A 26,011-nucleotide genomic window follows, 5' to 3' on the forward strand; every position below is an offset into this window, starting at 1 on the left:
ATCGCCCTCCCACTCGGCAATAAAGGGGGGGATTTAGTGTCTCCTAAACAGGTGGTGTCTGCAGGGAGAAGTATGTTATGCCCCCTTTGAATTAGACCTAAAGTAGGAGCTGGAGTCGCTCCTTGAGTTTAACAAGCGGCGTAGGAAGCCCACACCATCTAGGGGGGTTGCTCAGGTGACGGCACTGGAAACCTGCCCGGTCCTGACGCCTGCTCGAAGGTGAATGTTGTTTGCCTTCCCCATTGTATTTAAAGACTGAGCCCCGTGATTGAAGGAGGTACCTGTTTCCGGTTCTGAAGGCACGGAAGGTCATGAGAGGCCGGAGCTGCGCATGCGCGGTGAAGTAAGATGTTTCCAGTGTTCTCTAGTGCATGCGTGAGGAGGTGCTTGTGGCGCATGCGTGGTGTGTGTTAGTTACTAGCGCATGCGGGCCTTGTTTACGAAATGTAAAGCCAGGAGCCAAAAACCAGATCACAAAAAGGTGGCAAAACATGGGTCTGACATTGTCTGCCCTTCCTGTAAGATTGCCCGGGTCGAGGAGGTGGTGGTATGTGGGTGGGGGCATATGTGAACTTGCTCACGGGTGTTAAAGGTGTAAAAGTTCACATCCGTTGCAGGCTAATGTTTTCAATTGAGCAATGCACCTAAAAGCTAAAGTGACACACTAATTATTGTTCAGTTATGTTGCTTCAGGCTGGTGTAGAACGGTTTACACATAGTACATGCACACAACAGTATCAATGTTAGAGCTCAGTCCATGGGATATCGTCATTAAGCCCCTGGGTGTCTGTGTGCAGACGGTGCACCCAGCGTTGTTCACGCCTAAAGAGCGACTCACTACTCCAGTTATTGTTGGATTCCAGAATGGTCCATTGGATCGCTTCGCACGGGTGTCCTTTTTCCAGAAAGTGGTTCGTCAGTTTTGTGGCTGCGCGCGCTCGTCTGATGGTACTTTTGTGTTCGCTGATCCTAGTTTTGATGGGTCTGGTGGTCATGCCTACATAGTAAAGTTCGCAGGGACACGAGATCAAGTATACACAATTTGTGGTGTTACAATTCGTGTGCTTCCTTTGTTCCCACTTCAGCTCGCCAATTTCTAAGACTTTTGTGTGTCGTGTCGTGGTGCAAGCGCTGCATGAGCCACACGGGTAGTGCCCCTTAACTGCTGGCAAATCCCAGAGAGTGTTCTCTATTCTCGCTGGTTTCTGGCGTGGCCGTGTATTGATCAGTTGGTCTCTCAAATTGCTGGTTCTTTTGAAGGCAAAACGAGGTGCTGGGATGTTAAGTGTATCACTATTGATGATTTTCCAGTTGCGGTTGATGATTTTTTAAATTTTGTTGGAGAGGCAAAACATTCACCCCAGTCACAGATCTGGGTTTAATCCATTGTTATTTTGCTCACCACGCCACCCCAGTTCAGACATGGCCATATGCAAATCAGTCTTGACCCTGTGCCTCATGGGAACAGTCCAGCCTGAACTGCCAAGCCATGTCTTCCCTGGGTCGAAATCAAGCATCCTAGGACCCGTTTCGGGGTTTCACCCCTCTTCAGCCAGGATAGCTTGACTCCAGTGGCGTAGTGATCACGTAGGTGGTGGGAATACTATGGACTGACAACTTATATGATCTATTGTAAGGAGACATGATTGGCTATACAGGGCAACACCGATGACGTAGAAGCTGGATGCTTTTGTTGTGTTCATCATAATAATAACAGTATTGATAGTGCGTGACAGCTACCTCAAGCAGAGGTGTCCCGGCGCTATAGCGGTGGGAGGCATGAGGAGTGTAAAGCCAAGAAGATCTAACCAAGGCTAAAGAGCCAGGTCTTCAGGGATTTTCTGAATTCGTGTTCAGATTGGATTAGGCGAGTATTATTTGGCAGGGAACTCCATAGCTTAGCCGCCACCACTGTAAAAGATCTGCCCCCTATGCGAGCTTTAGCAAAGTGCGGTGTGCAAAGCAAGTTCTGAGAGTTGGACCTCAGTGAGCGTTTTTGTTGGTAGCGGCATAGCCGGTGTTTAAGGTAACTAGGGCATTTGCCAAGCAGCATCTGAAAGGCCATAGTTAAGGCCTTAAACTCAATCCTTTTCGCTACCGGCAGTGGAGCCGTCTTATATGCGGAGAGATGTGATGCCGAAACGGTACTCGCCGAATTAATCTTGCAGCTGCATTTTGTACCATTTGTAGTCTCTTGACCAGATAGGCGGGCAAACTCAGGTACAGGCAGTTTGCATAGACAGTGACTCTACGACAGTCCTCCGGCTGAAGATGTAACAATTTCCTCAGGCTTCACAATTTGCCGAAGCATAAGGCTGCCACCTCCGAACTTGGGCTGCGAAAGAGATCTTCTTCCCATTTCACGTCCAAGTTTTTTGCTGTGGTTGCCGGAGTAGGTGGCAGGCCTAGCTGCTGGCGGTAGAGCCTTGATGAAGAACAACACCACTGTCTTCTCTGCATTAAGTTTATTATTGTTCATCCACCGGGAGATGTCTCTCAAACAGCCCTTAAATAGAATGAAGGAGTCCACAGACTGTTCCTTAAAGGGAAACACCAGCTGGGTGCCGTCGGCATACGATATTGCCTTCACACCCCAATTTGCTATGAACAAGAACAGGGGGGGGGGGAGGGGGGCAGATATATGTTGAAAAGAAGCCGTCTCAAGGCCAATCCCTGTAATACCCCACACCAAAGTGGCTTGGGTTCTGACTGAAAAAGGTTGGAGGGCAACCTTCTGCGTGCAATTTTTAAGAAAGGACTTCAGCCAGGTGAGTACCATACCATTTGTCCAATTCCTATTGCTTGGAGCCTCTCTACCAGGATTGGGTGGTCCACTGTGTCGAAAGCTGCGGATAAGTCCAAAAGCACCAGCATAGCCGATGCTCCTGCATCCACTGTCATGCTCACGGACTCGGTCACCTCCAGCAATGCAGTTTCGGTGCTAAAGCCGGTCCGAACACCGGACTGCGTGTCATACAAAATGTCATGTCCCTCAATGAAATTGGCCAGCTTTGGCTGTACCATTTATTCCAACATTTTTGCTGGTGCTGGTAATAGTGAGATCATATGATAGTTGTTTAGCTCCCCCAGATCCACATTGGATTCTCTTTTGAGAGAAAGTAACACGGCATGTTTCCATGTATCCGGGAAGATGCCAGACTAAAGTGTGTTCCATATAGGATTCAGAGCATGGTTCACCAAGTGGGCCAGCTCCTTCCACAACTTAGGAGGGCATGGGTCCTCCGGGGATCCTGACTTACATCGCAGGATCGCTGCCAGAGATTCCTGTTGGGAAATAGGAAGAAATTCCGAGAAGGTACATTCGGAGTTACTGCTACCACTCTTTTCTGTTTTTTCTGTCTCTACCGCCATCGTGAAGGTGTTGTAGACTTTCCGAATTTTACTGTCAAAAAAGTCCGAAAGCTTCGCGCACAGTGAGGGGGGGACGGCTGTATTGCGTTTTCCAGCTCCACCGGTTTGGTAAAGGAGCCGACGATCCTAAAGATGTCCTTGATCGAGTTTTCCGCGTTGTTAATGAGCTTCATCACGTAATCCCTCCTTGCCACTCGCATTAATTTGTGGAGCTCGTTCAGGGCTTTTTTTATATGCTAGTTTGGCCGTCAGGTTGTAGTCTGTTCTCCATAGTCATTCCAATTTTTTTTACATCTACTCTTTTCCACTCTGAGGGTCTCAGATAACCAATGGGCCGAGGGGGTTTTTCTCGTGATTTTCGCTACTCTGGCTGGGGCGATGGACTCCAGGGCGGTGGTGATCCACCTGTTAAGTGCAGGCGTGGCACTGTTCCGGTCGCTAGTAAGTTGCGGTTGACTCTCCCGCAATACAGGGCCAAGGGTCTCAACAGTTAACTTTTTCCAAATTTGTTTAGGTAGATAGCGAGTTTCACCGTCTAGGTTAGGTTTTCCAGACTGAATGAGAAAGGGATCAGGCAGTGGTCAGTCCAGACTGGTTGATACGGGGCCTCGGCAACCAGAGATGGAATCTTTGAAAACAAAATATCTAGGGTATGACCTGCCCTATGGGTGGGGAGATTTACATGCTGACACATGTTAGCTCCACTAAGTGACATGGAGAGCTGAGACGTATGAGTGCAGCTAGCATCATTTAAATGCAGGTTAAAGTCACCTAGCGCCGTGAAATTGGAATATTTCAATGACTTCTGGGCAATGAAATTGCAGAGATCAGGGATTACATCTAATGAACCGTCGGGTGGCCTGTATAACCTTTATACAGAAGTTCAATCCTTCTGTTGAGCCCATATTGTGCAACGCTGCGGTGGAGCTCTCCCAGAAGTCATGCACAATAACGGCTACCCGACCTCCTCTTTTCTCCCCTTCCCTATTTGCGCAGCAGATTTTGAAACCTGGGGGAACAGCCAGGGCCACGGCAGATAAGGTATCATCTTTCAACCAGGTTTCAGTCAAGAACATTACGTCCCGTTTGTAGTCGGATAAAAAATAATCAAATATCTTCTGCATCTTTAGGCAGTGATCTACAGTTAATCAGACACGCTCTAAGCTTGCCATTTGGCTTATTCTGCCCTTCATTCATACATACAGCACATATCCCTATTGCCCTGGACCGCCTAGCATGTCCTAACACCAGGTTACATCCCTTGCAGTAGTAGGGGAAGTACATCATTTGCCAGGTTAATGGCATGAACACCAGGACATAGATTCCTCCTTAAAGCAAGGAGGGCATCCAGAGTCCAGCAGATTCTCTTACTGCTACTGAAAGGGGCAGCATGACTGGGGCTGGCTGCAGTCTGTCCGTGGACGGCCTTGCCTTTGGCGAGCCAGCAGCACGCCTGCTGAGTGTCCATGCCCCCATCCCGGTTATGTAGGACGTCAGTAACCGGAAATGAGGTGTCTAAGGGGGAGGAGCCACGTCCCTCCGCACAATCGGCCAGAAAAGCCTCGGCGGACCAGGGACCCAACAATTAAACAAAGTGGAGAGTGCCGAGTTTAAAATAAAACCGGTATTAGTGGATTTTAAAATCAGAAATGTTTAAAACTTGTTAAAAAAATGCTCAGTGCTAAGAGAAAGATTCTCTCGTGCCTTACGTGGCGCTGCTACATACCGCTGCGTGTCCGTGTCCCCATCCCGGTTATGTAGGCTGTCAGTAACCAGAAATGAGGTGTCCAAGGGGGAGGAGCCACGTCCCTCCGCACAATCGGCCAGAAAAGCCACGGCAGGCCAGGGATAAAGTTGATTTATAAAAAAAAATTAATAAATGGTCCTATAGTTTTAAAAATATAAATTTTATTGGGGGTCTCAAACAGCAAGACTAAAAGCTTTGTGTTGAATGTAGGAACTGTCAATGGTTTCCCATTCTTCTGGTCACATGCATAAGAATAGACATGCAGGATCCATTTAGAGGTACTCACACTTTTGAGGCGCATCTAAAACTTTTGACAAACTGGTGCCATAAGCTTAAAGGAAATAGCTCCCTGAGGGGTGCACCACCATAAACCTCTGTAGTCAAACTTTCATCAAAAGGATCGACAAGTTATTGTTACCTTCAGCCTCTGGGTCCATACTGTTTGTTTGTCTCACACCTATCACTCACTGGTGCATTTTTAACCTTGCTCTCCTTTACTAGAGCATTTTTATGGACTGTTCACCTGACACTCCTTGGTGACCCCCCTAGATCATTTGATCTTTACTTCAGCATACCTATTGGTTTCTCACATGTCACTACTGGGTGAATTCAATGGAGCATTCGCCCCGGCTGAGTTGCCCTCTGCCATTAATGAGGAACTCTTCATCCTGTTAGCTGCTCACTTGTTGTTCTGAATGTAACACGTAGGAGCTGCATATTATTGATCTGTGCCATGCTGCATTAGTCTTTCTCCTCCCTTCGCAGGTTTGTTGAGTTTCATTTGCTAGTCAGCCCCCAAACCCGATCGTGACGTTGGGTACTGACAGTCTTTTACCAAAGGATGTCTGTGGGTTACTCCTCTGCAACTCCTCAGTAGTCTCTACATTGCATCTTCAAAGGCTTCATTGCTCCTGAACATGCCTTTTGGGTTCCCTCATAAAAGACTAACATAATTTACCTGCCTTTATTCACTGAATGCTTGTCCATTGCTCACTTTTTGCTCCTCTGTGGATGCTACAGAGCATATTTACCCCAATTGTTTGTGATCACAGCCTGCCAGTGGGTTGTTCACCAGTCACTCCTGAAAGGATCCTACCACCAGTTGTATCCAGTGAATGCTAGGGGTTGCTCTGTCCCAAACACTCTTCAGATCATTTATTACAGCCCAGGGTACAACGCAGATCGACCTGACTTCGGAGCAGCCCTAGCTATGTCCATCTCCGAGGCAGCAAATCCTGTTCAGTGGCTCCTCTTCAGAAGGGTATTCGGCCTCCTGTAGCTCTCTTTGGACAAAGCCTTCAGCGTCCTCATATTGGAAATTATTGACTTCCAAAAAATAGACTTAGTCCGAACTTACAAATTTTCACTGCAACTCTATCCAGCGGCTCTCAGACGATGAGGTTTCCTCCTCAGACACAGACAGCTGCCTTGCCCCATCTCCGAGGCAGCAAATCCTGTTCAGTGGCTCCTCTTCAGAAGGGTATTCGGCCTCCTGTAGCTCTCTTTGGACAAAGCCTTCAGCGTCCTCATATTGGAAATTATTGACTTCCAAAAAATAGACTTAGTCCGAACTTACAAATTTTCACTGCAACTCTATCCAGCGGCTCTCAGACGATGAGGTTTCCTCCTCAGACACAGACAGCTGCCTTGCCCCTCTGAACTTTACATTCTCTAACACTTTCCTTTAAAATGTCTCGTGTCCAAAGGTGAGCCAAGATGGACCCAATCGACATCGTGTACCCAAACTGCACCCAATCGCAGTCGGCTGTAACTTTCAACTTTGCCCTGGTCCCATGCGCTAGATATCCTCGGTTGATGCGTTGATCTTTTGGGTGCTAGTTTTTACTACAAACCTTAAAAATTCATATCTAGGTTCTAGTGATTGGATTTTTGTTATTTTAATGTTAAATCATTTATTAAACTTTACTATATTTTCCAAAATTGGTGTGGGTTTGGTCTTGGGTGGTGTTTTCACTTTATTACTGTTTAAGTGCCTCCAAGTTAAGCCTGACAGTTTTTGTGCCAGGTTACCAGAGGGATATGGACAGGTTAATTTAGTGACTTTTTGTGGTTCACCATGACAAAGATTGTGTTTGTAGCTTAGAAAGTGTTCACAACCCCCTAAGAAATAAAAACAATTTCCTACAGTCACCTCTTTAGGCTTTACGAATACCAGCAACTTTTATAAACATCTGGCATTGGCATAGTCAATAGCAAAGACCACCAAGCAAAGCAAGATTGAGCAGCTTTACTGAGGCTCCTAGCATAAAAAAAAAGTTCATAGCTCAGGATAGGATTAATAATAAACTATAGGTTTTCTTCGTTTATTTTGTTTTTTATCACAACAAACAGGGAAACGGTCTTAAGTAATTTCTATAAATAAAAAATGTGCGCTGCACCTTGGTCCCTCCTCTTCCAGTGCCTTGTCATTACTGAAGTACAACCACATTCAAGCATGCAACCCTAGTTGTCTTATCAATTCTTGCTGCTCAGAACTTTTGTAATAAAGTGCTAAATATTTTATGTCTTTTACGAGTCTAGTATAATGGAAGGAAGATGCTGTAAACCTTATTCAAGCAGCACCCTAAATTGTTGCTTGCTCTTGGTCAAACATATTTTGAACTACACAAATTACTCAAGCAAGAGTACGGATGATGTGGTCAAATGCAAATTCATTACCATACTTTACCTGGTCTCAAATTGAGCTCCCAACGCTGTTCTTTAGCACGAGGCGCTCAAAAGACTTAAACCAGAAATATAGCAGATGAAGAAAACGTTTACATTATTTTGCATCAATAAGAAGTGTATGTGTGTGGGGTGCATGAATTAAAGAAGAACACAATCCCATCAAATCTCAATTCTAGAATGAACAAGTTTTATTTAGAAAAAAATATTTTTTCACTTTACACAAAACTTAGCACCCCAATAATTAGACAAAAAATAAAAAACAAGACAATATTAAACAATATAATTTTTTCTTTTTATAAAAATACTAGAACCTAGCAGTTGACCGAACTGTGGAGTTGATGGCACAGCTTAATGTGTTGAAAGAACAGTCAACCTCATTTTGCAACATCTTATCTAAACCAAACAGCTTTACAATCACATTCCCAAGGCAGCATTTCCAAGATCATGACAGCAGACATTACTTTCCAGCAGTGAAAATTAGTCATATTTTGCAGTCCAAGCAATACATCTGCAGTGCATCCACAGTCCAGGAAAACTGTGTCAAACTAATTAATAGGAAACAGGTCAAGTACAATACGAAGTAGTCGCCCGGGAAACCCTGAACATGCACAACTAAGACAGAGATGGTATTACATTCACAACACGGTTACAGAGGCAGTAGCTGGAAGTTACGTACATGGCACTAGAGTTATATCACTTTTGCCACGAGAGGCAAAAATTCAAGAGTAACCTATTGAGGTCTGTCACTGCAATTATTAGATACAGAAGGTTGTGCATGCTGTGACCATCTTTTACAATTCAGGATAGGAGACACGTGGATAGGGAGAATTTCTGGGTACAATAAAATATCTAAAAGTAGCAACATTTAGTTGTATTTCACAATATGTAAAAAAAAAAAGAAAAAAATACACTCATGCTCATAATCCCACTGTAGTGGGCAGTCAGACAAATCTGCATGAATAGCAAACCACAGGTTTATTACAGAATACAGTAGCGCCCTGTATTACATGTAAAACTCAAGAAAGGGAAATTGGTCAGTACCACACAAAGAATGGAATGTTTGAGCCGCTGCAACTTCCTGTAAGGGTTTAAAGTCCTCATTATCCCTGGAACGATGGACTGGCTCACAAGCTTCGAACTTGAACTAAATTGATGAAATTATCATTTTAATTGAGAAGAAAAATATTTACTTATTTTGTCGGCAGTCTACTTTTAAAAGTATCACTATTGTAGTTTTTGTAAAATATCTCTGCAAGTGTATATACAAACACAGTTACATTATCTAAAGCATTACCTTCTCTTTAACATTTTTACTGAAGACAATATTACATCATATATTTTACAATTATTTTTCAGGTTCAAACACATATCAAGTTTGGAGAAGAAAAGATTTTGTTCACTAAAATAGATTTTCCTGACCTCCTCTCTCCTCTTCACATCATACGAAGTACCACTTTGTCTAAAGACATCTCTTGTTCATATGCTAGTTTGTTTACATGTATTTGAAGAAATGCATAATAAGCAAGGTGTGTGTTCCAGTGTTTGGTGGTGTGGTGGGCGAAGGCGTTCAGCTGTGCACCGTAGCAGTATTCTTCACACAATGAAAATATGAATCATGGCCAGATGGGGTTTACCAAACAGAGTTGTGTTTGTGTAAACAGTGTTCCTTCCTTACAATAACAGCAGGTAATTTAAGCACATGAACGTCTGAAACAAACATGTTTTTACAGTCAGGAGAAGAGGCAGACAGTTGCATAAACACAGACGGACGTGTCGTGACAGAGCATCAGATCTTATGTAGGTTCGATGTACCACTTTCCAATACACAAAGAAAATATTTAAGCCCATCATGCTGCTTATGGGTCACACTCCGTTTTTACTAAGGAATGTAAAACACGGCTGTAAAAATAGTAACCGGCATATTTACCATGCCCACCCTTTGCACAGGATGAAAGGCTCTCAAATGATGCCACCCCTGGGCGATCAGCTTCAAAAGCGGACAGCAGATTGAATGAACATTCGGACGAGAACTCATTCCATCCAGCACACCAAACGTTGGCCAGTTGCCAAAGGCTATGGGCTAAACCTACTAAGTTAAGCTTTTTTTTTAATCACCCAAGTGATGAAAGCCGCACAAACCTTGTTGGAAGCCGCTAAGACATCCAGCTACAAATCGTAAGAGGACACCAACTATGTTCAGTAGTAAGCATTGTTCTATAATATCTAACTGCAGTAACCCTTAATTCCCAGAGAACTAGTCGGCATGTCAAAAGAAGGAGCGTAGGCAAAAATTGCTCATACAAAATACACAACTGAAAGCCTTCTGGAAATGATCAACAAAAATAATTATCCGCTAAACAGTTCACAATGCAAGGTCTTTGGAGAGTAATACCATCTGTGGTGTGTTGGTCCCTTCTACAATGACAGTTTGTTATTCACAAGGTCAGGTTTGTGTAGTCAACCTACTGTAAGGAGGTACTGTTGTGTGGTGACTTGATACACTCAACTAAAACCAAGAACTATTGATGACTCTGCCTTATGGCATCAACAAATGGATGCCCACAGATGTGTAAATAATACAATGTATGTTCACCATCCACCTGCCGATCCAAATTGTCCGGTATCCCAGTCATGATGGGGTTAGTACTTGTGTCCGCATTCGTAATTAATAGGTTAAAAAAGTAGGACATTACAGTCAAAATTCTACTGTTCACAATAATACTACTCAATTACAAACAGGGAAGTGTGCTAGGGATGTATGCTAGGTAACCTGGCACAGTTCGAAGAGGAGTCCGCGCATAAAGTTCATCTTTGCGTAACGGTGTTCTCTGCATCAGGCAGTGTGAGAAACAACAGGAATGTCTATTTCAATACCAGACATACGGGATCGAGCAGAGTAAGGAGCAGAGACGTAGCTATGCAGGCTGGGCGCCTGCGAGTACAGAGGCTGCCAAAATGGAGAGGGCAGAGATTTACAAGCACAATACCATAAAAATAACATGACAGAGGTGAAATACATGCCCCCGGAGCTGCCAATGGCCACGAAGACTGCACTATCATATGTAAAAAACGGTCCAAATTTTCTATTCAGAAAGTCATTGTAAAATATAGACCATATGGATGGAGTGATGCTCATGGTACCTGCTAATATGTACAACAAGCCAGCCACCAGGTGGCACCCAGCACTGTTGACAAGACAGGCTGCAAGCTTCAAGTTTGGCACATTGGAGGAGAAGGTGGTGTTGCAGATTCCAATCAAACAAAGCAGCAGTGCGGAAGCAGCGGTCAGGATGCTGAAGGGAATGGCAAACTGGAGGACACGTATGTCTAGCTGGTCCACTGTCGCGTACCAATCGGTGTCGAACATCACACACTCGCTGGTCCCATCGAAGCGGGCGCACTTCACCCACAGCCCTGTGAAAATAGTGAGGTTTTTCTCATTTCTATTGAAAGTGTAAAGGCTCATTTGCCGCCACTGTGGAAGCAAGGTGGCAGCGAACAGACCCGCAATGGAGGCAGTCCCACTGACAAAGGCAAACAATGTGGCAGCATGGACTTCTTGGCACCCCATTGTTGACAGTCACTTGTGCAGCGCTACAAAACAAAAATAAACATACATCAAGTTACTGAGTGACTTCTTGAGCTATAAGAAAAGTAACAGAGCACTTATCGACCACCATAGCAGGCTAGGAAAAATAGTTTGCATCGAACAAGGTTACAAACAAATTAGTCTTGTTTTAGTTTTATTGGAAATAAGCTTTAGATGCGTGATGCATTCTGCTGCTGGTCCTGCAGCAAGACAATGTTCAATTTTAGTTATATCTCTAGAACATCTTGAATGGAGTGAAAACAATCGTACTGTATGAGGGTTAGCTAGCATAAATCCAATCTCAAGTGTATGTGTTGAGGACACGAGGTGGAAAAGGATTATTTTGTGGGAAACCTGATTTTAAATGATACCATGCCTCTGCATAGTGAGTTTAAAAGAGTACCATGTCCTATACGAAGCACCCTGAAGCACATCAGAGATTGTTGTACACCATGAGAATTTTGGGTAGCACCAAAGGTGTTTATACTGAGACAGCCAACACACCACAATCATTTAATTAACAGACTACTTCACAACACATTCCAGCCATTACCTTAATAATCACTCTCCAAATTAAAAGGAGGTCTCTAAAAAAGACTTAGAACATAAATGAGAACTGGGAGAGCGTTTTGAAAGCATCATATTATGTTTTGAAAGGGTGCATGTCAGTTTGCGATTTAGTCACCTGGGAAGGCCTAGAGGTAATCAATCCCTTGTAAACTTGCAGAGGCCAGACCTATTAGCTTTGACAATGCTAGTTGTATACTATAATAGTTAGGCAGCTTTGCAGCCACTGTACCAAAGCTGCTTAAAAAGAGAAAGCATATGAAGACACGACAATATTAAGGTGTTGTTCTTATAATGCCTAAAATATAAAAATACCATTATCACAGCATGTTAATTCTTAATCAGACCTTCAAAGCAAGCATCATATTTCATGGTTCAAGGCAGATACTTCACAGACCAAGGTCCTTTTGTTATTGAAACAATGCCCATAAACCATTTCTGCTTATCCCAACACACTTGTTTCAAGTAATTTGTGAATTAAATTAGCACAAGTATCACCTGTTTGCCTGCTTTGTGGTCCCTGTGGTGCCACAAAGACATGCCCTTCTAATCTTCCTAATACAGCCAGTGGATGGGAATGCAAATGTGGCTTGTTGCATCTCCTTAATGCAGCTTCTTAAACCTGGTTCTGCTGGTTCCTCAAGTGACAGACCCAAGGAGGACGTCACCTCAAGTGCAACCCAGGCAGTGTGTGTAAAACTACACTGGCTGCATTAAAAACTCATCTATTATTTCATGTCATGTTCCTATCAATTCACTGGAGCCTCGGTTTGTATACTGACTCAATCCTGCAGTAGCAGACCTTCCCCAGGCACACTGTGAAGAAGGTAAATCTATGAAGAGAATATTTTTATACAATTCGAACCTTCTTCATAGCGTAACTTATGTTATGTGTAAAGTGCACAATCACCCTCTAGGACATCCTGGCTCTGAGCAGTTTTGTGCCTAGCCCTGCCTATGATGGGCTGTTTCATTGAAAAGCCAGGTCTTCAGCTTCTTGTGGAATTCAAGAAGAGAGTAGGAAGCTCCAGTGTGGAGTGGGAGGTCATTCCACGCTTTAGGAGCGATGTAAGAGAACACCCGTCTTTCTGGTCTGGGTGTATATGCATCAGTTTTGTAGGAGTCCTGCAGAGCGGAGGTGTCTGGGTGACTGGTGAAAGGAGATAGGACTGTTCAGGTAGGCGGGCCCAAGTTGTGTAGTGTCCTGAATGTGTGTCAGGAGCTTGAATTGAGCTTGTGTATCAAGAGCCAGTGTAGTTTCCAGAGCGGTGGCGTGATGCAAGTTCTGTGAAGGAGGTTGAGGATGATTCTGGCTGTCAAGGCCTGGATTGTTTGTAGTCTTCTAGTGAGTTGTTTGGTGATCCCTGCTTAGAGGGTTTCCTTATAGTCCAACTTGCTGATGACTAGGGCATGAGTGACATTTTTTCTGTGGAAATGTTTGGATTTAAGATTCTGGTGCTCTAGGCCTCCAGGGTGTGACTTATTGAAAGTGCTTTGACTCCAATTTTCATTTTTTTTTTAACCAACATCAAAAGAGCTGAAGAGACTCTAGAGAATCTGTTTGGGGTGCCTTCAACTTTTTTTATACAAACCTCAAAATTGTGCTACTGTTTCTGTCAAAAGCTCATAAATATGGTCTTGTAATAAACGGGAGTCATGAAGAAAACTACCATGAAGTCCCCCCTTCTGTGGCTGCACTGCCTGCCGGCACCTACCCTAATGACTGACTGTATCCCGCCCTTCTCAGCTGTCCACTCCCCATTTTGCAGTCCTTCCAAACACACATTAAGCTTACTCATAGCATTGTGGCCGACTTACTGCAACTCTCCATCGCTGTGCTTCCCATCACACTTCCAGGCTGTCTCTATCTCACAATCTGGTCTCCTTATAATAATTTTGTCCCTTCCCTCTGCCACCACCTTCACATTATCATGTACCTTGTGACCTATTTTAAATCTCCAATTTCTGACACTTCTCCCTTGCAGTGTCCACCCTCCTCTCCACACGAGACTAATCAGGCAAGCAAATAACCAGTCTTGAAATTAATTTTACTTATTGTGATTGAGAACGACATCCAAACAGCTCTGGCAAAATGATATTTAACCATCTCGCAAACTCAGTAATGGTCTACACCAGCTTAATGGACTTCTAGCAGAATCCTAAAACAGTGTGTATTCAGAAACTTTTTTCTACTTCTCTGGCAAAGTATGAGCTCTATCATCCAGTTTTTTGCAGTTCCAAACATTATCCAATTGCTGCGCCTCTGACAGTCTGTGTTTCCAGCACGAAGGCTTACCCCACCTACCCCCGATCGAGACACTGCAATGCTTTTCCATTTGTAGTGAAAATAGCTACATCTTATGCTCTCCAGGGTAGACAACCAGATTTCTTGGATACGCTACAAAAAAAAGAAAAAAAAAAAAAGCCACACAGAAGCAGCAAACGCACATTTTATTTAGTTATTTGGTTCCCTTGAGATAGGATCATCAAACAGAAGTGATTTCTTTTAGTGGCATTGTTCGAAGATGTTAAGATGAGTCTTTGTAGTTCAGTGCTTAGGTTGGTGCCTTCTCTCCTGGCCATTTATAAGTGAAGTGTAATATTTTGAACAGGGTCCCAGTGCACGCTGACGGTCTGTGGAAGTGTCCTAGTGTTGTGATAAGAAGGTCTAGCAGATTACTTTAAAAGTGGTTCAGAGAGTGTTAAGGGAGGCCTGTGAACCATGTGTTGGCAAAGTAGAGTTGGCTTAAAATACTGACTACTGATGCAGAACGTACCAAATTCTACACTTATTTGTTCCCAAAACACTACGTTTTGTTGCTCCCCAACACCCAAGAGGAATACAAATGATTACTTGAACAAGGAAAGTGTCTCTTTCTTATAACATACTGTTTCTTAAGCTAAGAGCAGTCTCACTGTCATGTAGACTGCTATAATGACGTCTTGTTCCCAAGACGTGCAAGGCATCAGTACAGCACCGCTGATCAGAAACTTAGCTTTATGAGATATACAAATATATATCACAACATATCTATCCCATCGATTAAGGCCCTTAACCATATCACAGCATCAGAACAGGACACAGGGTGATTGCCTACGCACCCACTATGTTTCAGTGGTACATAGATATAATGATAACCACACAATTTCTAGGTAAGAGAATACGAGCATTAAGATATCCATCAAGGTGGAAATGAAACGCTGGTTGGACCTTCAAATTTTACTACTAAAGCAGGACAAAAATAGATGCTTCTGAGCTTTGTTCTGCATCACTGCAAGCAACTTCTGAAATGTCTAACACCATGACATATTTCTTGCATGTATTAATTAAATATATAGAATAGAGACAAAATGCAATGGAAAATGTATTTTAAAATCTCTTCTGTATTCAACTCTAGTTATTTTTGTTCTGTTCCTCTGGTGATGTATCAGGCTGGCAGAAGAAACAGGCCTACATGTGTCTCAGGTTATTGAAGAAACTGCACTGGTGTACTACGTTTATGCTGCTCTGGAATGGGTTCACTTGTTTGGCCTTTTTAGGTCTGGAAGGGCATTGGTGAATTTAGCAACAAAGATGATCTTAAGAATATTGGGCCTCATTACGAATACCCTATTTTTGCCTGTGCATTCTATCCCCATCCCTCCCAGTGTACAATGCAGGTTACAGGAGACCCTCTCGCTTATAGGGGAGGGGGAGGAATGGGGGTTGTGCAGTTCTGTGCCCAATCCCCCCCGCCTTCCGGTACTTCCTCATTACCCACCCAGACATTTCACATGGTGTGGCTTTGCCTACTGGCAGCAGCACCCTTGCGGAAGTGCATGGGGGGGGGGGGGAGGGGGGGGGAGGGGGTGAGTCTGTAGCAGCTTCAGTTCTGTAACTTGGAAGAGACATGAGAGATTTCACTGTTTCATACTGCTGGTAAATTTGGTTAGTGTTACAGGGGGAAAGGTAAGATGAGGGGACTAACATACATAATGGTGTAAGTGACAATGCCATGTAATACCAGAAGTGAAGTGGAGAAGGGTAGATATGTGCACTGCATAATGGTGCGGCTGGATAGACTGGAGGGGCTTTAGGCTTCGAGTGTTATTTACAAGTAGCTAAGGATGTCATCTTATAGGCATAAGTTAATGTTAACTAAATGCTCATATTTCCCCTCACAAGTGGAATGATCATTGTGAATAAAAAGGCTTGCCCATATTTGATAGCAAAGGATCAATAAATTGTGCAAAAACATCACTGGTATATTTCTCCATCTTATGCTTGGAGTACAACTTCATGAACTGGGCAGGCTAATTGTTTGAGGACATATGCGCCAAGTAGTCAACTCCATTTTCAAAAAGATTTAATTACTACTACAAAGATTGCTATTGATTCATCTTCAATGTCCTCGCCTCATTCTCCACAAGACACCAACCCCAATAGGCCCACAGATCTTCTGTAGAACAATGAGAAGTCTACTCAGGCAAAAATAATTCATCAGCTCCACCGAACCCCTTGAATGACATTAAACTGTGCAAGAAGCGTCGCTATTCATAATCATCTATCCCCTGACCCTGAAACATGATTTGAGAACCGAAGACTGATTCAAGATTGCAATAATGTACAGAGCAGTACTAGTCAAAGAATAGCTGATCTGTGACCTTCAAGTGGTAGAGCATACTACCTATCCCAGAATATTCTAAATTTCTGTCAACCATTCTCCCATGGCTCCATCTCTTGGAATCCTGCACTCCTTAAAACCACTGAATTAAAAATAAACTCTGAAGCACTGTGATCTAAGACTAACTTTCTGGGATGTTAGCGTGCAAATCTCTGCTTACTCTAGAACTGATGCAGTTCAAAGAATAAGTGTATTTCAGGATTGTTGTCTTTTTCTGTTGAAGTATAGTGTGGCTGCTTCGGTAAGATGATACATTTATTAACATGAGCAGCAGAACAGTAATGGCATAGAAACGACAGAGGTACATAGCTTGATATGTAGCATGGATAACATAACGCAGAGTGCCTGATAAGACATTATGTAAGGCCTTGCTTGTCTGTGCGCACAAAACCTTAGAAACATTACCTAAATGAACAAACAACAATTTAACATTAGTGTGTAAAATGTGAGGAGCTTGAAGGGCAGGAATGGAAGAAAAGAAGGACCTCTTCTGAAGAAGCAATTACAAGCAATGTAAATCTTTGCAATTATGATTAGTGAAAAATGACTTAAGCAAATACAGGGAGAGTAGTAATAGAAATCTGATAACGGGAGTCCGAGAATTTCTACTCCCGGCTCAACATCCAAACTTAAAGATCCCGATTCAAAGATTTTTAGGTTCTTGTATATTTTCCCTCTTGAAGTTTACAAAACGTCTCAGAGGTGGTACTTCCCTGGGTGTGGTTTGTAGCCTACCCTTTACTCAGGTGCCAGAAAAGAAGTGCACTTCAGTGGGAGGACGTGTGCCTGCGTTGCTGGGCAACTGATTGTTTTTTTGCTCACTGTCTATTTTTGCACAAAAATACATACCTCCAAAAGCCAGATCTTTTGGAATTTCCAATGCTTGTCCTTGTATGAACATCAAGACAGGGTTCTATTTTGAGTATCTTTAGAACAAGTGCAATTTGCCAATAGGCAACAACAAAGGATAAGGTAGAGGTTTGCTCACTGTCTATTTTTGCACAAAAATACATACCTCCAAAAGCCAGATCTTTTGGAATTTCCAATGCTTGTCCTTGTATGAACATCAAGACAGGGTTCTATTTTGAGTATCTTTAGAACAAGTGCAATTTGCCAATAGGCAACAACAAAGGATAAGGTAGAGGTTTGCTCACTGTCTATTTTTGCACAAAAATACATACCTCCAAAAGCCAGATCTTTTGGAATTTCCAATGCTTGTCCTTGTATGAACATCAAGACAGGGTTCTATTTTGAGTATCTTTAGAACAAGTGCAATTTGCCAATAGGCAACAACAAAGGATAAGGTAGAGGTTTGCTCACTGTCTATTTTTGCACAAAAATACATACCTCCAAAAGCCAGATCTTTTGGAATTTCCAATGCTTGTCCTTGTATGAACATCAAGACAGGGTTCTATTTTGAGTATCTTTAGAACAAGTGCAATTTGCCAATAGGCAACAACAAAGGATAAGGTAGAGGCTAAGCCTACAAGTCAAAATAAGAAACCATCCCGCTTGAATCTGATACTGGCACTCTAGATTCTAAAACTTGCCCCCATTAAACTTCTCCCACAGACGTATCCAAAATAACGTGTTCCATCATATGAATCCCATACCATTTATAGATATAGAACCCACAGGCCAGGGTGTGGTAGCTGCCAAGAAAGCAAATTATTCATGAATGGTTATAGTTCATCATGCACTTTGCCAGGGAAGTGACATAGGATTCAAACTGAACTCAGTCACGATTACAAATTCATGAATATCGGGTTGGATATTGTCCACAGGGAAGACATTTGTTACCAAAAACGCGATAAAAAGGGCATTAATAGCTTCCATACAAAATACCTGATCACTAAATAATGCAAATAAGTATGCTTGTGTACAGTCTCCTCGGTTAGATGAAATTATGACAGCCTAAACTGTAAACCCAGACTGAATCACTGTGTTAGTATACGAGGCATTATTATGGACCTTTACTGTACTTCATGTAGAGATTAATGAGGTGCTCCTGGTATAATAAAATAAAACTACTTTTTTTTTTAACTAACTTAGAAACAGAATCAATATTTAAGAAATATGTTGGCAAGTGCAAGGAGCCTACCCTGACACCCTCTCTGAGGTACTTTGGCCTGGACACGTTTGCAGGAAGAATGGGCGCATTGAGCCCAAAAAAATTCAAATGCACTTTTTAAACTTCTCCAGATCTAAAAGAGTGACTAAATAAAGAGTCCTGGTGAAGTCCCAATAGTAGAGATTTTCTTTTTATAAAATGGGTGTACTGCACGTTTTAGATTTAGACAAAAGTGTAGATAAATGAAAAAATCATGTGGAAAGAAACTAGCAAAAAAGGTCTCCAGGTCCACCTGCAGCTACCCATTATTACTGCCATCAAGTAACCTTCACTGTAGCCTCAGTTTTCAGGAGGTGAGGGGAAGCTACTTAGATGCGCACTTTGTTTCTTCACTTGTACAGCTACATAGGCACTAAATTGCAACACCCGACACTGCTTCCAACAAGAGCCTCAGCAGAGAAGGAAATGTTTGGGAGATATTTCTTCTAGATTTTTTTTTATAATGATCAGAGGCATATGATATCTTCAAGGGGAGCCTGTTCCGAAATGTGTCTCTAGCCACAGAGCAGCTCAATATGCCACTGTCTTCTGTGAGCACTGAGGACACTTGTCTACCCACCACAAGGGGTTCAGATGTGTGTGGAACAGATCTCCCTTAACATGTTTGAAGCAAGCATCTGCAAGTTAAATAGTGACAAGATCCAAAACTGTACCTGTTTGGCCGCCATGAACCAATATATGGACAACAATGGCAACCCATGCTTAAAGTTCCTTTTTAAAGTTCCTTTTGCCATTAAAAAAAAAAAAAATGAAAAACAAGAGGCTAATCCCATCAGTAATCTCAAACAGAGGTGAAGTTACATCTCATGCCGAAAGAAAACCTACCATTCTTTTGACATTGGCGTATTTATTAACTTACAGCAGCACTGCATAATCCCTTTACATATTGCATCAGCTCCCTGGAAGTTACACCTCAAAGACTGCTCCTTTGGGCCGCAATCACACCTGGGCTGCCAAACTCCACTGGCCTAATTGAAGGTGTTCTTTGATTAAATTCAACTGGAAGAACCTATACTAACAACTTGCAACCAAACTGCCTCTGCATAAGAGATGCTCTTAGTTGAGCTCCACCCACTTCATTTCATCATGGAATCACAAGACGACTGCAGTAATGTTTTTTGAATTAGGTAAACCATTGCAATGTAACTAGAAAGTGGATTAAACCTGCTGCCCATGTCAATATCTCAACCCACGAAAAAGAAATCCCAGATAATCACACATTACCATAACTAGGCACTAATATTTAATGTCTCTGTATCCCTCGGAGCAGGACAAGTATAGGTAATACCAGAAGCAATGCCTTGACGGTAGACCCTGTTCCGGATCACTGCTACCTCAGAAGCAGGCCTTCCTGGGCTTCAGTATTAGAGGTGCCTGAACAGGGCAGACCTTTTAGAACATACTATCAATGTTTCCTCAAAAGCAAACCTTTTCATGTGAGGCACAGCACATCCCAATTAAACAGCAGGTCATCTAGGTTACAGCTACTGCATTACAAGAACAGCAAGGCCTTTTGGTAGCATAGGTGGTAATCTTACAACAGGGGTGTCCTATGCGAACACAACTATGGTACCTCAACACAATCAAAAGTTAACCCGCAGTTTCCCGCCGAGGGAGACTGTGGTACACATTTTACAATAAAATGCACCTAATTGCCAAATACATTCTGCAAGAGTACAAGAGGCGACAGAATAACCAAGTCATTCACATTATTGGACTGTTCAGCGAGTCGACTGTGTATTATCTCCTTACAAAATACCATCACTCACAACATACTCATACTGCTAAATATTTTTTTAAGGTATGGATTATCGACGGCCTGTAACAACGCACATTGTGTTCAGTTAATAAGTTTAACCCGGAGACTATCACCTTGCTCCAAATAGCTAGCATTTAGCAGACCAACACAACAGCGCCTCTTGGGACCTCGCAGATCTTGCCGCACCTTTGTTTTAATACCATAAAGCACACGAGATGACACACCTAAATCAATGATGGAACAGCAGACCGTAGAAACGCAGGAAAACAAGTCGCCACATTTACACTGACCGAAGGTTCTCAAAAGATCACAATTTTCAATTCAGCTGATCTGGGCCTATTTTGTCCAGCGTCTTTCATATATACCTACAAACGGCGCCGAATTCCTTTAACCTGCGAGGCAGCGGTGATTAACAGCGTGCAGGTTTTCAAAGAACACATTGCAACACGTTCCATCCGTAAATGGGTCAGCAATGGGGGTGGGGGTAGCCACGGAATCTCGCATGCTGTAATGCTCACATTCCGGGCTTCAATCGGGTAGTCAGCCTGTAAAATTATCGTGGAACGAGCGAATCTGCTTCCCCCCATTGCTCGAAGCATGAAATCAATGAATGACTTCTGGTCGCTGTCTGTTCATTCAGAAGACCCCAAGAGCAAACGCAATGCCGACCTGTTATTAAAAACGGAATAAAAAACGAAATGTAAGAGTAAAAGCACCTACCACTGCCTCGCAAGCTGAACGTTCTCATACAGCCAACACAGGAGCTTCTACTCCCACACAGCTGTACTGAGCATGCCCGCAGGTTCTCAGCCAGCTCAGCCCGGAGCATCCTGGGATTGGTAGTTTGCGTGCGTGAGCTGCGTGCATGTAGCATGCTCTAGGAGACTACATTTCCCAAGCTGGCAAGTAATTTTCGAAAGGATGCTTGCATTAGTCACCGGTAAACAAAATACAAGGAAGAGCATCCCTGATCCAAGGACAGCGGTGGTGGTAGAAGATTATTACAATATTGGTTGAAAAGGATGCCCCCGCTTTCCAACTTTTTTTTGGTTCGCACACTCTAATTCATATAAATCTAAATACTAACAACAAAACCTGAATGTACCCGTCGTTCAAGCACGGCAGTAGTTTGCATCTAATTTCCCCATTAAATTACCTCTTGAGGCTAATACAATTACTCCCGTTATTGCTGTTTTTTGTTTTGCTGCAGAATGTTTTAAAATTGTATTTTTTAGCATAATTGTCTCTGTCTCTAGGACATAGCTGCCAAGTTTTCAATATGCCTATGTGTGACATTTCCATGTTTTCGGTGGGCCTAAGTGTGACATTTTAAGTAGAGAAAAATCAGATGACCTTGTTTGGTGTGGTTTGAAAGCACATCTTTCATTAGACCTCTTAGCCTGTGTGTGACATGAGAAATTACAGTTTTTTCCAGCCAACAGCTCTCTGCATTCTGGGACATGTGGTTTTGTTTGCCCATTAAAGACGTGCTTCCCAGCTTTGTGATTAAGTTGATCCAACGGGAAATTATTTCTGGGCCCTTTTGATACTTATTAGTTTATTTATTACCGGACTGACTTATTTTGCTACCCATCCAGGTTGGTCTTCCACACGTTGCTGATGGGAACCAGTTGTCCATCCTTAATACTCAGGTTTAGTTCATAGTGGAATGTTCATGAATACAGCTTTTTGCATATAAGTAACAGATCGGTCTCATTCATAATATCAGTTTGTTATAGAGCAACATGCATCAATTGTTGACAACTTCTACGAGAAAGTACAGAAAGCAACATTAGTGAGAATTGAAGAAAAATTACTTCTCACTGCGTAACGTGAACATACAAGCTTCATAGAATACGTGTCTAATACCTTAAAATCAGTAAATAACATTCACAAATGTATAGGTGCATTCTAGATATTAGCAATTACAGTTTAATTAATACATTAATAAAGCACTTGAATATCATATATAATTCATGGAATTGTTCATTTGCAAGTATGGGCTAATATCACATTTTCAAAGTTCTAGCACTCAGCTTTAGCTAATAGTCATAAATAATGTTTTTGTTTTTGGAAATCTAAGTTGTATATGTTCTGAAGGGTATTCACACAAAATGTCCACTTTCTACATTGTCGCACTAAATAATTACACCTCTTTTTCAAAGTCAATGATGCATTAAAATGAGAGTAAATTGAAATGGTTTGCTAATGCAAAATACATTCAGAATCATTATTATATTCACATGAATCTAACTATTGCACCTCTTTGCAAAGTCAATGATGCATTGCAAAGAGAGTAAATTGAAATGGTTTGATAATGCAAAATACATTCAGAATCCTCATAATATTCACATGATTATAAATAAAGCTTCAATTAAGCTGTCAACTTGTATTAATTTCTGATTGATTTGCATAATTGTAGAAAATACATTTTATGAGATATTTGCTCTTTAGCATGTTCTTGAACTCGTAAAAATTCAAACTGTTAGCATGTTAGACACTCAATATATTTGTTTTCTTCAATTTCTAAAATCTAAGCACACTTTTACGGTGCTTGTTTTACTCATCACTTCATGTGTTTCTCTTTCTTGTGCGAAGTGCACGTGTATTTTATTTGTGAAATTTAATTCTCATGTTAGATCTTATGTTGTGTAAAGACTGATCAGCTTTCACACTGGATCAAAGTGATATTGGCTAACAAGGCAGATTTGCCAGTGAGCATGTATATGATCTTATAGTTTGATGATTTAACAATTAGATTGTGCCATTAGTAAATGTAGGAGAGTAGGATCTGCACTTATGTTGCCCCCACTTTTTTTTCTGATGTATACACTGGTTTCTGGCTATAGTCTGGCTGGATCCCTGCTAATCAGGGCCCCAGTCTCTCTGTTCTCTCCAAACGACTTGGTGTGCATATTAGATGCACTAGTGATTGGATACTGTGGTACCTTATGAGCCCCTAGTATATGGTACCTTAGGTACCTAGGGCATAGGCACTTCACAGGCCTACCAGGGGCTGCAGCATGTATTATGGGACCCCTTGGGAAGCATTCTCAATCTGACACCACAGGCCTGCTACTGCAGCCTGTGTGAGGTAGTGTTAGCACTCCTCACTGAAATATAGGTTTCTATATCTCACCATACACACACATATAAACCTATCAGCCATCTCTATGGCAGGCCCTATCAATCCCGCGGGCAGGGTGCTTGGTTTATAATGTGAGGGGGTGCCTCTGCCTGAGCAGGGCCCCTCTGCAGCTACCAGAGTCTATTCTCTATGGCTGTTTGTGGATGTGGTTAAACCATATACTCTTAAATGCATTAAAATGCTAACTTTAGAAGGACTGCATCAAAAGATGTCATGTTTGGTGTCAAACAACTTGGAATGATACCCCCACATCAGTCCATGATGTGGGAGCATGATCCCACCCTTCTAGAGGGGACGACATGCAACACGATAGAAATCCTATAGAGCCCTGGCATCACAAAATGGATGCCACCAGCACAGACACTGGGCTGCCCTCCTGCTGCTGACTGAAACTCGCAGTGGAGGAAGCCCAACAAAAGGCATCCTGTCACAGGGAGGTGTCACCACCTTCCAGACAGGATTTAGTGTATTGGAGCTGGGTGGGTGCACTCCTAGAGTGCTTTGAAGTCCTGCACTGGGGGAGCAGTAGGCTCCTCTGTGCATATGCCAGCTCAAACCGGTTCAGGGGCTACCTGTCCCTGCTCTGGCGTGGATCTGGACAAAGGGAAGTGGGTGTAACCACCCCTCCCCTGACCCTCCTAGAGGAGTGGTCATAGAGCTAGTGCCTCCCCTATCTTCACTATAAGTTAGCAAACTTTGCCATTGCAAATCAGATAACCCTGGATGATGCTCTACAAAGAAGAATCCTGGCCCTTCAATGTTCCACTATCTTTGGAAGACAGAAGAATCTCCCTTGGAGTCAAGGAGTGACTCCCCTGCTTGGCAGGCACCAAAAACCTTAATCAACGGTTGCAAACTTTCCCGCTCCCACCGGATTTCGAAGGCCCGGCTGCCCTGGAAGTGGATTTCCTGACTTCTCGACGGCCATTGTGAGTCCCCAGCAAAGCTGTGGTGAGTGGACCCCACAAGTGACGAGGAACAGCAATACCCAGGGACCATGCACTATTGTCGAGTGCAATCCTTTCAGAACGTTCTACGAACTTGGGCTCTGGACCATTTGAGGCCCAAGCCTCCAGCAGGTTTTACAGCGAAAATCAGAGGCCTACCCCGTCCCGAATGACCGTGGGCTCCTGTGAAACATTTCCTGAAGAGGCGTCTTTGCAATCACTTGCCTGTTGGCTAGTGGGTCCCCCAAAGACTTTCCTATCGACTCAAAGGACTCCCCTGGTTGCGCCAGGCCTGCCCTCACTTACCTTTGCTGGGTGAGTCCCTCAGACCTTGCTGGTCTGCACCATCGACTTTCTTCAGTTTACACAAGACTTGCAGTTTCCAAGGCTTGTTGGCTCCAATCCGGTTGCCAACACCGCAGTCAGCTGCAGACGTTGTGGGACACTCCGAATCCAGCTGCTGGTCATCGTCGATCCCTCCTGGACCTCGTGAGCAAAGAGTCAAAACACCATCAACGACCTGAAATCACCCGACATCTGTGGTCATCCATCTTCCTGGCCACCGGTCACTGGCAAGTGACTTTGAACACTGTCCCTTCAATTTTCAGGTCTTCTGCATCTTGAATCCACCCTTGGATTCCACTGGACACTTCTTCAGTCGACGCAAGCAGCAAGTCTTCTTTGGTCTCCATAGAAAACAGCGACGCAACCCGACACCAAAAGACACCTATGCACCCGGCTTCCCTGGGTGAGGTAACTTGAGCACTCTGGTGCCCTAGTGTGTGTTGGCCCTCGAAGTACTTACTTTGTAAGTAGCTTACTTGTAGACTTCCTCGAAGTACCCTAAAACTTTAAAAATCAAACCGCGACTTGCACCATTGTAATCAATAGGGATCCCGTGGCTGTGTTCACACACTGCATGCGTCTCCCGTGGGCCTGTTACTTACCTGCTAACACTGCAGTAGTGAAGCCCCAGCGATTCCCCGGGCCCTAGGCCTTGTCATTTTGCAAGTCGACATTCTTATACCATTGTTTTAGTATATGGTCTGGTACGCCCCTAGGGCTCCAGCCATATTTGTGCTTAATTTATTGTGAAACGTTGACATTTGAATGTGTATCTGGCTTCTAATCTCCTAAAGAGATTAGTAGAGTGTGTCTAGTATTAAATACATACATATATATTTGATATATATACCTGTGTGGTGCCATTTCATTTGGTAATTCAAGAGATTATAGGGTAAAACAAGCTGCTTTACATTCCTCTGAGACTTAGCCTGAAGGCTGCTCTCCACAGCTACCACTAGGATAGCTTTCTTTAAAAGGTTGTCTTAAACCTATCTACCATAAGAGGCGAATTTGACTGGTGCAAGGTGGCCACTATAACTAGTGACCAGCATAT

The 26,011-nt window shown here is 43.1% G+C and overlaps 2 protein-coding genes across 4 annotated transcripts in view; one reads left to right on the top strand and one right to left on the bottom strand.

Moving 5' to 3' along the window:
• ADAM22 (ADAM metallopeptidase domain 22) overlaps positions 1–26,011 on the top strand; it is a 1,168,071-nt gene that overhangs the window by 646,352 nt on the left and 495,708 nt on the right. The window lies entirely within an intron of this gene.
• CLDN12 (claudin 12) lies at positions 7,974–21,381 on the bottom strand. The gene is made up of 2 exons (XM_085631340.1): positions 21,238–21,381; positions 7,974–11,401 (listed from the first exon to the last, which is right to left on the bottom strand). The coding sequence occupies exon 2, from the start codon at positions 11,376–11,378 to the stop codon at positions 10,641–10,643; it is 738 nt and encodes a 245-aa protein (XP_085487466.1). The 5' UTR covers positions 11,379–11,401; positions 21,238–21,381; the 3' UTR covers positions 7,974–10,640.

Source organism: Triturus cristatus, chromosome 10, assembly GCF_964204655.1.
Source record: "Triturus cristatus chromosome 10, aTriCri1.1, whole genome shotgun sequence".
NCBI lineage: Eukaryota > Metazoa > Chordata > Amphibia > Caudata > Salamandridae > Triturus > Triturus cristatus.